We start from the raw sequence: 12,498 nt of genomic DNA on the forward strand, positions 1-12,498 counted from the left end.
CAATTTGAGACTTTGGGAATATTCCATCTCTTCTCTGTGCCTGTTTGGCTATCTCATCTGTAAAATGATCAAAGATTTAAGGGCCAGATAGGGCAATTGTGTTTGTGATCTACTCTGACCTGCACATTGCAGGCCACAGAACAGTGCCCACCCACTCCAGTAATAAGCCCATAATCTGTAGCTGAGTTACTGAAGTCCTCAAATCATGAAAACAATTTTAAAGTTAAGACTAGATTTGGAAGTAATTTAGGGCTTGATTTGAAACGCTGTGACTACTCAGCATTATGTGTCTCTTTTTGAAAGTATGGATGGAAAGCACTATATAATATACAAATGTAAAATATTAATAAGCATTATAGCAATTTTAAAATGCAGTTTTCCACAATGCCACTTCCTCTTCGCTGCAAGAAAAAAAACCAAGGTGGGGGAGTCAAAAGGGGATTGACTAATTTACTTCTGCCCCCCTGGATAACTTGTAATTTTTCTCACTTTCATTTAGAAACCTCTTATCTGGAAAGGGGCACATAGAAAGACTAGCGCAACAGTTACAAAAACTGCCCATGGGACACTTACTACCACCGGGAATGAGTGGATGCAATGACAGCCCATGTGAGTAAAGCTATTTTTTATTAGACTAATTATTATTGGTGAGCAAGATACGTTTTCATGCTTACACAACAGTTCTTCTTCAGGTCTGGTTACGGTAAAATACAATGTGGATCAGATTGTTTAGCCTAAGTAGTTAACGCTTTTGGAGGGACCATTCAAGATGAATGGGGTGATAGGATGTGTCCAGCCAGAGGCAGGAAAGGCAGTGGGAGAAGCAGCTGGGGGAAGACGCTGTTAGTGGATAACAGATGTTATTAAGCCATAACTCCAGTATCGCCGAGTCACGATTTGGAATAACACAGCGGACGCTCTCAGATGCGCACCCCTATGCACCAAGCTTTGCTCGCTACACGCCTGCGTCCGCTCGTCTCTGCTTTGCTGCGCCCGGAGCGCGCCACCTCCCTCCCCGCCCCGCCCCGCCCCGCCCTGCCGCTGGGCTTTTCCATCGCTGCTTTTCGGGTGCTTGCGCGGTGCGGACTTTAGACCCGGCCCCCGGCGCGCCCCTGCCTTTCACCAGACCGGGCTGTCCCTCTAGAAACTTCTCAGTCCCGCCTCTTGCCGCCGCGAGAGCCCGCGCCTCGCTCTCCACTGCCGCGCGCCCGCTCCCCCCGCCCGCGCCCCGTGCAGCCCGCGCCATGACTGCGGAGGAGATGAAGGCGGAGGGGGCGCCCGTGGAGGGCGCGGACATCACCCCCAAGGGCGACGGGGGGGTGCTGAAGGTAGGGGGGGGGGCTGGCTCGGCGGGGCGCGGCTGGGAGCAACGCGGGGGCGCAGGCGGGCGGCTCCCAGGCCGGGTAGCAGGGCGGCGGGTGCAGCGCCGGGGCACTGTGTGTGTGTGGGGGGGGGGTGCAGCGCCGGGGCACTGTGTGTGTGTGGGGGGGGGGGTGCAGCGCCGGGGCACTGTGTGTGTGTGGGGGGGGGGGTGCAGCGCCGGGGCACTGTGTGTGTGGGGGGGGGGAAGGGGGGGTGCAGCGCCGGGGCACTGTGTGTGTGTGGGGGGGGGAAGGGGGGGTGCAGCGCCGGGGCACTGTGTGTGTGTGGGGGGGGGGGGGGGGGGTGCAGCGCCGGGGCACTGTGTGTGTGGGGGGGGAAGAGGGGGGTGCAGCGCCGGGGCACTGTGTGTGTGGGGGGGGGGGAAGAGGGGGGTGCAGCGCCGGGGCACTGTGTGTGTGTGGGGGGGGGAAGAGGGGGGTGCAGCGCCGGGGCACTGTGTGTGTGTGTGGGGGGGGAAGAGGGGGGTGCAGCGCCGGGGCACTGTGTGTGTGTGGGGGGGGAAGAGGGGGGTGCAGCGCCGGGGCACTGTGTGTGGGGGGGGGAAGAGGGGGGTGCAGCGCCGGGGCACTGTGTGTGGGGGGGGGGGAAGGGGGGGTGCAGCGCCGGGGCACTGTGTGTGGGGGGGGGGAAGAGGGGGGTGCAGCGCCGGGGCACTGTGTGTGTGGGGGGGAAGGGGGGGTGCAGCGCCAGGGCACTGTGTGTGTGTGTGTGTGTCTGTGGGGAGGGGGGTGCAGCGCCGGGGCAGTGTGTGTGTGGGGGGGGAAGGGGGGGGTGCAGCGCTGGAACACGCAGCGCGCGCGTGTGTGTGTTTGGGGGAGAGTGCAGCGCTGGAGCCCGCCGGGGGACGCACCTGGCAGCCGCCTGCGTCTTGCTTCGAGCGTGTGAACGCTGCCCCGCCGCCGCTGTTGCCCAGGCCGGGCGGGACCCAGGCTACCGGCCCGCGGCGCGAGAGGGCTTCGCAGCCTCTGCGGTTACATATTCGCCCCTCGTCGGGAGGCGCAGGCAGAGTTCAGCCCCGGCGGGGCGCGCGACCGCGTGCGTGACCGCATCGGGCGGGCTGCGGGAGCCCAAGGTGCGGCGGCGGCGGCGGCCCGGTCTTGCAAGGGGCCAGACACTTGGCGGCGGGGCTGCTCCCCACTCTCCCCATAGAGACCGTGAGCGTCTCTCATGGTTCCAGCCGCAGCCCTGCCCGGGGACTGGGAAGCAGCTGGCGCACATGTTACAAGTGGTTTCCCCTTGAGAGCCAAATGCTGTACTCTGGGAACTACAGCCACATGCTCAGCTGCTGCAGTTGATGTGGTTCCACAGAAATCCAGGACACTCTGCTGATTTACAGCAGCTGTGCATCTGACAGTAACGGTTCCAGGAGGGGATGATCCATCTTAATGTGAGTGTCCTCCTCAGACAAAGGTGCAGCACCACATGGTTGGATCTGTAATCACCTTGACCCCACCTTCCTGATTTTTTTTAAAGGTGGGTGGGGCAGAGATTAGGGATGTGAATGACTAGTTCACTATCAGATAAGCAAAGAAGCTAGTCAACCCTTGCTGCCTCTGTCAGAAAGAGGCAGCAAGGGGGAGGGAGGGCAGAGAGAAGAGGAGATGCTTCAAAGCAGCAGTGCTGTGTGGAGCTTGGGGCTAGACCCCACGTTCCACATGTCACTGCTGTTTTGAAATGCTGTGTGCAGGGACAGCCAACTGGCCCCGGGCTCCCTGTGGCCATTCAAAGTGGCAGCAACTCAATTCCCAGCTGACCCCGTGTTCCATGTAGCACTGCCGCTTTGAAACGCTGAGGGGATCACAGGGCCAGTGGGGGACTCAAGCAGACTTGAGCCCCCCAGTGGCCCCTTACTCTCCGTCTCCACAGCAGTTTTGCCTTTAAAGCATGCATTTAACCGGAGCATGCTGCCCCTCTAGAAACTTCTCAGTTCCGCTTCCTGCTGCTGCGACAGCCCGTGCCTCACTCTCCTCTGCTGCCACACACCTTCTCCCCCCCACCAGCAGCACCTCATGCAGACCCCGCCACGCCCAGCACCCCATGCAGGCCCTACTGCGGAGCGGGCCCTGATGCAGAGCAAGCCGCGCTGCCCGCGCATGACTGCAGAGGAGATGAAGGCGGAGGGGGCGCCTGTGGAGGCAGAGCCTTCCTGGGGCTGTTGCTGTACTTCAAAGGCAGAGGTGCTCTTATTGACTAATCGAATAGTCAATGTAAATTGCATCAACTATTTGATTAGCCAAATCAAAATGTTACATTCCTAGTGGAGACTGCTATGTATCAGGTTTTGTGCAGTTTAGATGCAGCCCATGAGCTTTTGGCAAGCTGAAGATGCAGCCATCAGCTGGGCCGAGTCTCTATGCTTCTTGCATTAAGAGGCATGGCTTACTGCCAAGCTGACTGTAGTGGTACCATTGATCATTATACCCAGAAAAGCAGAAGTCTGACTTACACAGGGTTTGAAAATTCAGAATGTAACTTTTTATTTTATTTTATTTTTGTAGGTGGATACTACTCCACTCAGACTGTAGTGTATAACTCTGCCTGGGGCTGTTTTTTAAATCCCACTCCTGTCTTGCAAAACCCATTCCACCAGTTTCTTCATTATTTCTTGCATTAATTATCCCACTCACACAAATTTTAGATCCTGCAAGAGAGACAGATTCCTCCATGCTACTTTAAAAAAATAAAACCCAAGAACAGTCAGTTGATATATAAAAATATGGAATTAAGATGCAATTTTTATGTGGGAAACTTGGTGAGAGATTAGTTATTTGCAAGAAAACATTGAGTCTGGTTTGTTGTTTTATTTTCCCACTCAGTCCTGTCCACAACAAAAGTACATTTTCTGTGTTCCTGCTATAATGGCAGGAGCTCTCCAGGATCGCAGTCCTGCAGCAGGGCTGTACTGCACAGTCCTTTTCAAAAGTCTGTTTTGATTATCATCCTTAGTCTTGTTGAAATGTGAACATGTGGATCTATGAGGGCACCCACGTACTCCAGAAATAAAGAATGAAAGACTCTGTCCACCCTTCTCTTAGACTGAGCCCCTTCACAGGTTGTATAATGGGGTAGGAGGATTCATTCACATCAGGAAAACTACAGATTCTAGCATGATTTAATTTGAAGTTTACATAGTGTGTATTAGGGATGTAAGCAACCAGTTGACTACTCAATAAGCCTAAGCTTATTGAGTATTTGAGTCGCTACTCGACTAGTTCCACCCCCACCCCCACCCCCGCTTGCTACCTCTGACATAGAGGAAACAAGGTGGGGGGAGGGCAGGAGCTGGCTTAAAAGCTGGTTCCCCCCAGCACTGTCTGCAGGGGGGTGGGGAGGTAGAGGTGCAGCGGGGGAAATGGTGTGAGTGGGGACTGAAGCAGTCTCCACTTGCACTAGGTTCCGACTGCTGCCCCTCTGCCTTTTAAATGTAGTAAGAGCCCCGTGGGCAGCTCTTAGTACATTTAAAAGGCAGAGGTGCAGCAGGGATAATGAGCACCCCCACCTTATCGACTAATCAAGTAGTCAATGGAAATTCCATTGACTACTTGATTAGCTGATTGATCGAAATTTAACATCCCTAGTGTGTATGCAGATGACCAAAATACAGCCATGTCATAGAGTTAGTTGCACAGTTCAGATTGCTGTGTCCTTTGATTCCCGGTACCTGTTAAGGTTTTGAAATGTGCAGATTTGGGTGAGTGTTGTTTGATAAGTGTAAAATCAATACTGGTGGCAGGGTGAGGAGAAAAGGAGAGGTTGACAGCTCTTTTAAGTCTCAGTCCTATTTTCTAGAAAGTTTCCCTGCCAGGACAATGTGGGATGCTGAGGAGTGCACTTGGGGGATGCTCCTGTTTCTCAGCAGTGTTAGACTATAATTAGATCCAATCATTGTATCTTGGTGTTACTGCAAGCAGTATCAGATCTAGGAGGTTAGGCCCAGTGCACAGGCTGTTAAATACAATTAAATGAGAGTGTAGAGAGATGTTTACAACCCTGCTGTGAATGGAAAAATTAATTCAGTGTAGGTGATTGAAAAACGCTGGGAGTGCAGGTGAACCTTATGATCATCCAAAATGAATGAAGCACAAAAGGTGAAGCACACATATGTGGTGCAAGGTCAGACATGACTAACTTTCGAGTACCCAACACACATCGTAAAGAAACAACTCTTCAAAATGGGTACCCACCACTTTCTGAGCATGATCCCATTTCAGATCTCAGGTTTCAGCTCAACATCCCAATGCTAACAGCCATTGCTGACAAATCAGGGTAAGATCTTCTAAAAATAATTTAAAAAAATCTAAAGCACAAGGTGGCATACTGCTGGTGACACCGAGGGTCATGACACCAAGGACTGTGCTTTATTTCCATGTAAATACACTTATCTAAATCAAAAAATGGAAGGCTACAATCATCAGTTGCCTGAACATCTGTCTTCCTTGACAGATGTCATGAATTTGCTTGTGTTAATTAATCAGCAGTATTTTTAAAGCAGAGTGCACATTGGGTGGGAGGAATAGCAGCTATTGCCCATCATATAGTGGCTGGTGGGTTGTACTTAGTATTTGGGCTTCTCTCTGTATATACATTTATACCAGCAAGGGAGTTTTTCCTGTTAAACAGCTGGCACTGGCAACTTTACATTTTCATAACCCTCTGTTTCGGTGGTTAATAGTTCTGTCCCTACCATTCTGGACTGAAATTTTAATGCTTGTGCTCTAATGCTTAAGTGCTATAGTTCAGTCCTTTACAAGAACGAAGCTTGTAGGAAAGACACACAGAGTGATTTTTTTTTAAAATTTTTACTACTTTGTGGGAAGGGAGAGGGTGGGTTTTTGTTGTTGTTGTTGTTGTTGTTGTTTTAACAGTTGCAGTTTGAAGAAGTAAGTCAACATTTTGGAGGGAAATAGTTCTGTCCCCTACAGTTACAGGGAAAATCTGTCTTGATTTATAAGCTCCAGAATGGACAGTCTTCATAAGCACGTGCAGATGAGTGTGTTCAACTTTTGGCATTTTGGGCTTTGCCAGGCTGCTCTGCACATGCACCTGTTTCCTCTGAATCTCTTAGCTTGTGTTCCATCTGTATCTACAGAGCTACATGAATCGTTCCAGTCTTCCCAAATAACCTAGGGATGTTAAATATTAATTAACTAATCGAATAGTCGATGGGATTTCTATTGGCTGTTCAATTAGTTGATAAGGACTAGTGCCGCATTTAGCCTTTCGAATGTACAAGAGCCCCAGCAGGGCCTCTTATGCATTTCAAAGATTGAAACACCTCCTGGAGTGTGGGGTCAGTAGGGAGTTCCCTGCTGACTCTGGGCTCTACTTGGCATTTCGATCTTTGAAATGCAGAAGAGTCCCTGGTGGGGCTAGTGTACCTTTCAAAGAGGAAGTGCCACTACTGCGCCCCTACCTCTGTCCCATGGGGTGGGGGGTGGATGGGAACCAGCTTTTAGCTGACTCCCTCTTCTCTTTTCCTCCTCCCCCTCCCCCCGGCTGCCTATATCACAAAGAGGCAGCAAGGGGGTGGGGAGAGGAGTGATTAGTAGACTAATGTGTAGACTGTCCAGTAAGCTTTTGCTTATCGGATAGTCAATTTCGTCGCTTACATCCTTAAAATAACCTTTGTCCTTGTTGAAATGCCGGGCTAGTTCTAGTTCTGTCTCCTCTACTTATGAACTTTCCTGGTTTCTATTACTTGGTGAGACCTTGTACCTTAGGAAGAGGTCAAATAATGTTTCCCATGTTACAGATGAGGTAACTGAGGATTAGTGGGGTTGCACAAGGATACTGCTTGCTGAGCTGGGAATTGAGCCCAACTGGCAGTCCCTCTTGGAAAAAAATGTCAAATCTATGTATTTGTATATGTTGTCTGTAAAATGGATCTCCCCTCACCACCTTTATAAAGTTCTGAAAGTCTGTGGATGAATAAGTCGAGCCCTGCATAGATAAAACATGTGTAGCCACAAAAATGGCTGCAGGTATCCACATCCATGGATATAAAGTGGATAGCCAGAGATTTTCAGGGTTCTAGATACAAATTTTGTATCCGCAAAAATGAGCCACACATATCTGCAAATTTGAAGGGTTCCTGATACAGATTGAATCTCTCTAGTCCAGCACCCTTGGGACCTGACCAGTGCCAAACCAGAGAATTTGCCAGACCATGGGAGGTCAACATTGTCTAGCAGCCTTGCCAACACTTTCACTGCTTACTGGACATTTAGGGGTAAATTAGAGCTAAATAATAGCACAGAACACTGTGAGCCAAGACAGGTGGCTGTAAACAAAGTTTATGGGATTGCAGGAAATTTGGCCACACCCATGATAAGTGGACATCCGGCTAACTAAAATCATGCTGGACCAGAGAATGCCGGTCTAGAGCGGTTCAACCTGTACAAAATTTGTATCCACATCTGTATCTACAAAATGAGCCATGGATCCGGGCAGATAACCGTGGATATAAGGCAGATATCTGCAGATTTTCAGGGTCGTAAGGCTATGTCTACACTGCCCTCTCCTGTGCAAAAAATATGCAAATGAGGCAAAGCATGGAATAGCATCACACCTCATTTGCATAATTAATGAGCCGCCGTTTTTGTGCAAGAGGCTTTTGCACAGTTTTGCGCAAAACCCCCCTCTTGTACAAGAGCCGTTTTTCCTGAAAGAAAGCGGAAGAATGGCTCTTGCGGAAGAGGGTTTTTTTGCACAAAAATGGAGCCTCATTCATTATGCAAATAAGGCATGACAATATTCCACACTTTGCCTCATTTGCATATTTTTTGCACAAGAGAGGGCAGTGTAGATGTAGCCTAAGAGTATTATGTAACCTAACTGTGTTCCCTACTAGATAACACTTGAATTTGAGACTAGAACCCTTAGTCCCCATCTAACGTAAGAATGTGTTCTCAGGTAGAAAGAGGCAGGGCTTCTTCTTGACTGCACAGATGTTTTAGTGCAGAATTCTGCTTCTGTGCTTAAGACAGCAATCAAGTATATACACAAGGAAACAGAATTAAGGTTTTATGGATTATACCTTACTTTTGTCATTTCCTAACTTTTGAGTGATGTCCCTTTAAAATCTTGGGGAATGAAAAGTTAGCTGATAAGTGTGTATTTTCTAAACAGATACCATGCTGTGAAGCAGATATGTAAGCACCTCTTTGCTGATATAGTTTGGTCAATGTTGGGATAAAGGTTTTTCCATGAGTGTCAGTGATTTCAGTAGGGTTTAAGAGGAAGTTAGTCTCATTAATGAAATAGAAATTGTGATAATCACCTTTCCCTGCCAGAATAATCCCTAGTGTTATGCGAAAACCCTCTCCTAAACTTTCCGGCTACATCTACACTGGCCCCTTTTCCGGAAGGGGCATGTTAATTTCAGCGATCGTAATAGGGAAATGCGCGGGGGATTTAAATATCCCCCGCGGCATTTAAATAAAAATGTCCGCCGCTTTTTTCCGGCTTTTCTGAAAGCCGGAAAAGAGCGTCTACACTGGCCCCGATCCTCCGGAAAAAGCGCCCTTTTCCGGAGGATCTTATTCCTACTTCGAAGTAGGAATAAGATCCTCCGGTAAAGGGCGCTTTTTCCGGAGGATCCGGGCCAGTGTAGACGCTATTTTCCGGCTTTTCTAAAAGCCGGAAAAAAGCGGCGGACATTTTTATTTAAATGCCGCGGGGGATATTTAAATCCCCCGCGCATTTCCCTATTACGATCGCTGAAATTAACATGCCCCTTCCGGAAAAGGGGCCAGTGTAGATGTAGCCTCCCATTTTAGGTTGGGTAGATCCTGTAGTTGGATTTATAGGTACTGTTTTAAAAAAAGCTTCCTTTGGAAACATGGTATTTTCATTTGCTTCCTTTCAGAGAGTTAGTTTATCTTTAAAGGTTGCAATTTTCAAATCTAGGTTCCCATAGTTAGTCTCCTAAATCTAGATAGCTAATACATACTTGACTGATTCTTAGATTCAAAACTTCAACATTTTGTCTTAGACGGTCTTCCTTTTGACAGCAAAATGTGCGCCTATCAACCCAAAATAGCTCAAATGCAGGAATAGCTTATGGTAGCCAGGTAGTATCTTAGGATGAATAGAATGAAATAATAGTAGTAATCTTCCCCAGTTGGTATTATCAAGGAAAACTGTGTAGTTACCAGGAAGCCGAAAGAGCCATTTTCTCTGATTTCTAATCTAAAGAACAAAGTGTTAGGATAGTGTAAGCCTGCCTAGTGTTACACACAAGGCACAGTTATGTGACTTCGTTATTCAAACTGTATTTGTATATGTATCTCAGTATCACTTACTTAGCATTTCTTTTGCAGGTTATCAAGAAGGAAGGAACTGGGACAGAGTTTCCTATGATAGGTGATAAAGTGAGTGTCCATTATACAGGATGGCTCCTGGATGGCACAAAGTTTGATTCCAGCCTGGACAGGAAGGACAAGTTCTCATTTGACTTGGGGAAAGGTAATGTCTCGTGTTTCATGTTTAACAATCTGTTTGGTACCGGTAAAGCTGAGAACTCCCTCCCCCACATATATAATGATTGTGGCTTTATTTAATTCTTTCATACTTGCATATTTTAGCTCCTACATAATTGTGCTCTAGAAACTAAATGTTATGTTTTTTAAACATTAGACATGTACCTGTTCTGATTTTTGAAGTAAACCTTCTGAATGCGAATGGGGTGTAGTCAGTGCAGCAAAGCCTGCCTCAGCATTTATCTACATGGGAAGGCATTTCTGATTAACTCTCTGTATGAATGGTCTTATTATGGAATAAGAATCTTACAAATTTTCTTAGTGCGATTCCAAAGTGGATTAAGATAATTTGGAATAAGGCATTCTTATTCCAGAATAATAACCACAAAGGAAACTAAACAGGAAAAACTATTCCCTCTTAAATAATATATTATAATAATATATTATACTAGGGATTATTTTCCCCATGTAGAGAAGCACAAAGAAGAATGCTGATGATCTGGAACAATAGTCTAAATAATTGAACTTGCTTATTCATCTCAGTGGTCAGATTCACCCTGAATTGTACTGATAACTTAAAAAATCCACACTGGCTATTTCACTCTTCTTGTCCTGGTAGAAACATCAAGAGAGCATAGCTATTTTTGATATTTGGATATAAAAGCAGATTGTACAGGTTTAACCTCTCTGGTCTGGCAACATCTGTGGTCTGGCATGATTTTAGTTAGCTGTATGTCCACTTATCATGGGGGAGTCCAAGTTTCCTGTTGTCCCATAAAGTTTGTTTACAGCCTCCAGTCCTGGCTCTCAGTATTCTGTGCTGCTGTTCTGATTTACCCCTCATGTATTCTAAGAGCCCGGTAAGCAGTGGAAGTGTTGGAAATGCTGCTAGAAAATATTGACCTCTTGACTGTAGGTTCAGCAAATTCTCTAGTTCAATGCTGGACTAAAGAGGTTCAGCATTTGAAGCAGCTGTCAAACGGTGAAGGTGGAGAATGAGGAAAATAGTCCCTCTTCCCCTATGTTTGTAAGTCATCCTTTGTCAGAAGGGAGTGGGAAAGAAGAGAAGCATGCCTCAGTTTATCTCCATGACTCCAGAAGCCCAGGAATAACTTCTTCCATTTCCTGAATCTCCAAAGCTTCTCCTAGACATCTTGTACCTGACACTTATATTTTGTCAATATGAAAATGTCAGCACACGTAAAATTAGGGGACAGTGTAAAGTTGACTACCCTAAAATAATTAATGGAAAGACTAGTGTACCAATTGGATCTGGGGCAGTTAATAAGAGGATTTGATGTGGCATGTCATCAGGGGTTCAAGCCTCTATTGTCTTTGTCTTCAGAAGAAACATTTTCCTCCTCCTTTTGCTCAATTTTTTGGGATGGGGGAATGCGAAGAAGGCAAGTTCTAAGGGTGTCTAAAGGAATTAATGCCCCAACTGTCCTCAGCTGTAGTAGAGCTTATTTACCTAGATATTTTTTTTTCATGTTGAAAGGCATCTGAATAACATTTATGCTGCCTTCTGCCAATTGATAAAGTACAAAGAGAAAAAGCCATCATTGTGGATTGTCTGTTTTCAAAATATGAAAAAATCTTACACTCTAAGACCTTCCTCTTCCAAGAATTTATTATTATTATTTCACAGCACTTGGCAGCATGCCAGGAACCTCAGACGGTTTGTACTCTTGTGTAGACAAAAGATTGGGAGTGGGGGAATTTAGGGTTAAGTACTGTAAGCCAGATTTTGATTACTGGCATGTTTTTACTTGAATGTAATTAATCCTGAAGTATACAAGCTGAAGAGAGCAGAATGAAGTCTGTAGTTTCTATAAAGTGCTATATCAACTTTTGAGTGTTCGTGTAAAACTCTAATGACCCCAGTGACTCACTGTTCGCTTCTTTGATGTATGCCTAGCAGTTCTATAACTGAGCTCTGATTTGTGCAGGTGAGGTGATCAAAGCTTGGGACATTGCTGTGGCAACTATGAAGGTTGGAGAAATCTGTCGGATTACCTGCAAATCAGAATATGCCTATGGTAGTGCTGGGAGCCCCCCTAAGATACCTCCCAATGCCACATTGATTTTTGAGGTAAGTAGGGATTGTCATTAATACTACACTCTGTGTAAAAGAGATGGTGCATTTGCTGTAGAATGTAGGGAATGCATCTTAACTCCACCAGATGACACTTGCTTATTTCTAAATTCCTTTCATTAGCTTGGAAGACTGGCCAGTCAATGGGAACAAAACAGGACAGTCCTTGTCCTCAGAATCCAGGACCATCAGCAGATATACAGTTTAATAATTAACTTTGTTTTGAAATCTTGCCCTAGCTTATGAACTTGTAGGAAGAGGAAAGGGCTGGAGGAGGGAACAGTGTGACCTGTTGTTACTCATATGATCCGCACCATAGATCTGGTAGCAGATGCAAGGGAGATTGACACAGATGTATAGCTCACTCTAGGATGGGATCCAAGGACACCTTATTGGCATGAAATAATACATTCAAAGTGAAATACTCTTTATATAAGGGAGGAAGAAAGGAAGGATGATCTGGAAGGGCAGAGAGTGAGAATTCCAGGGTTCCATTCCCAGCTGCCTTTGACTTGCTGTGTAACTTAAGGAAAAGGGGGT

At 46.8% G+C, this 12,498-nt stretch overlaps 1 protein-coding gene across 1 annotated transcript in view; it reads left to right on the forward strand.

Moving 5' to 3' along the window:
- Nucleotides 1–1,139: 1,139 nt before the first annotated feature.
- FKBP4 (FKBP prolyl isomerase 4) overlaps nucleotides 1,140–12,498 on the forward strand; it is a 34,679-nt gene continuing 23,320 nt past the window's right edge. Inside the window, exons 1-3 of the mRNA XM_075900255.2 lie at nucleotides 1,140–1,328; nucleotides 9,705–9,849; nucleotides 11,813–11,955. Coding sequence (XP_075756370.1) covers nucleotides 1,245–1,328; nucleotides 9,705–9,849; nucleotides 11,813–11,955 — 372 coding nt within the window. The 5' untranslated portion in view covers nucleotides 1,140–1,244. The remainder of the gene's footprint in view (nucleotides 1,329–9,704; nucleotides 9,850–11,812; nucleotides 11,956–12,498) is intronic.

This window comes from Pelodiscus sinensis, chromosome 1, assembly GCF_052426305.1.
Source record: "Pelodiscus sinensis isolate ZL-2025 chromosome 1, ASM5242630v1, whole genome shotgun sequence".
Classification (NCBI taxonomy): domain Eukaryota; kingdom Metazoa; phylum Chordata; order Testudines; family Trionychidae; genus Pelodiscus; species Pelodiscus sinensis.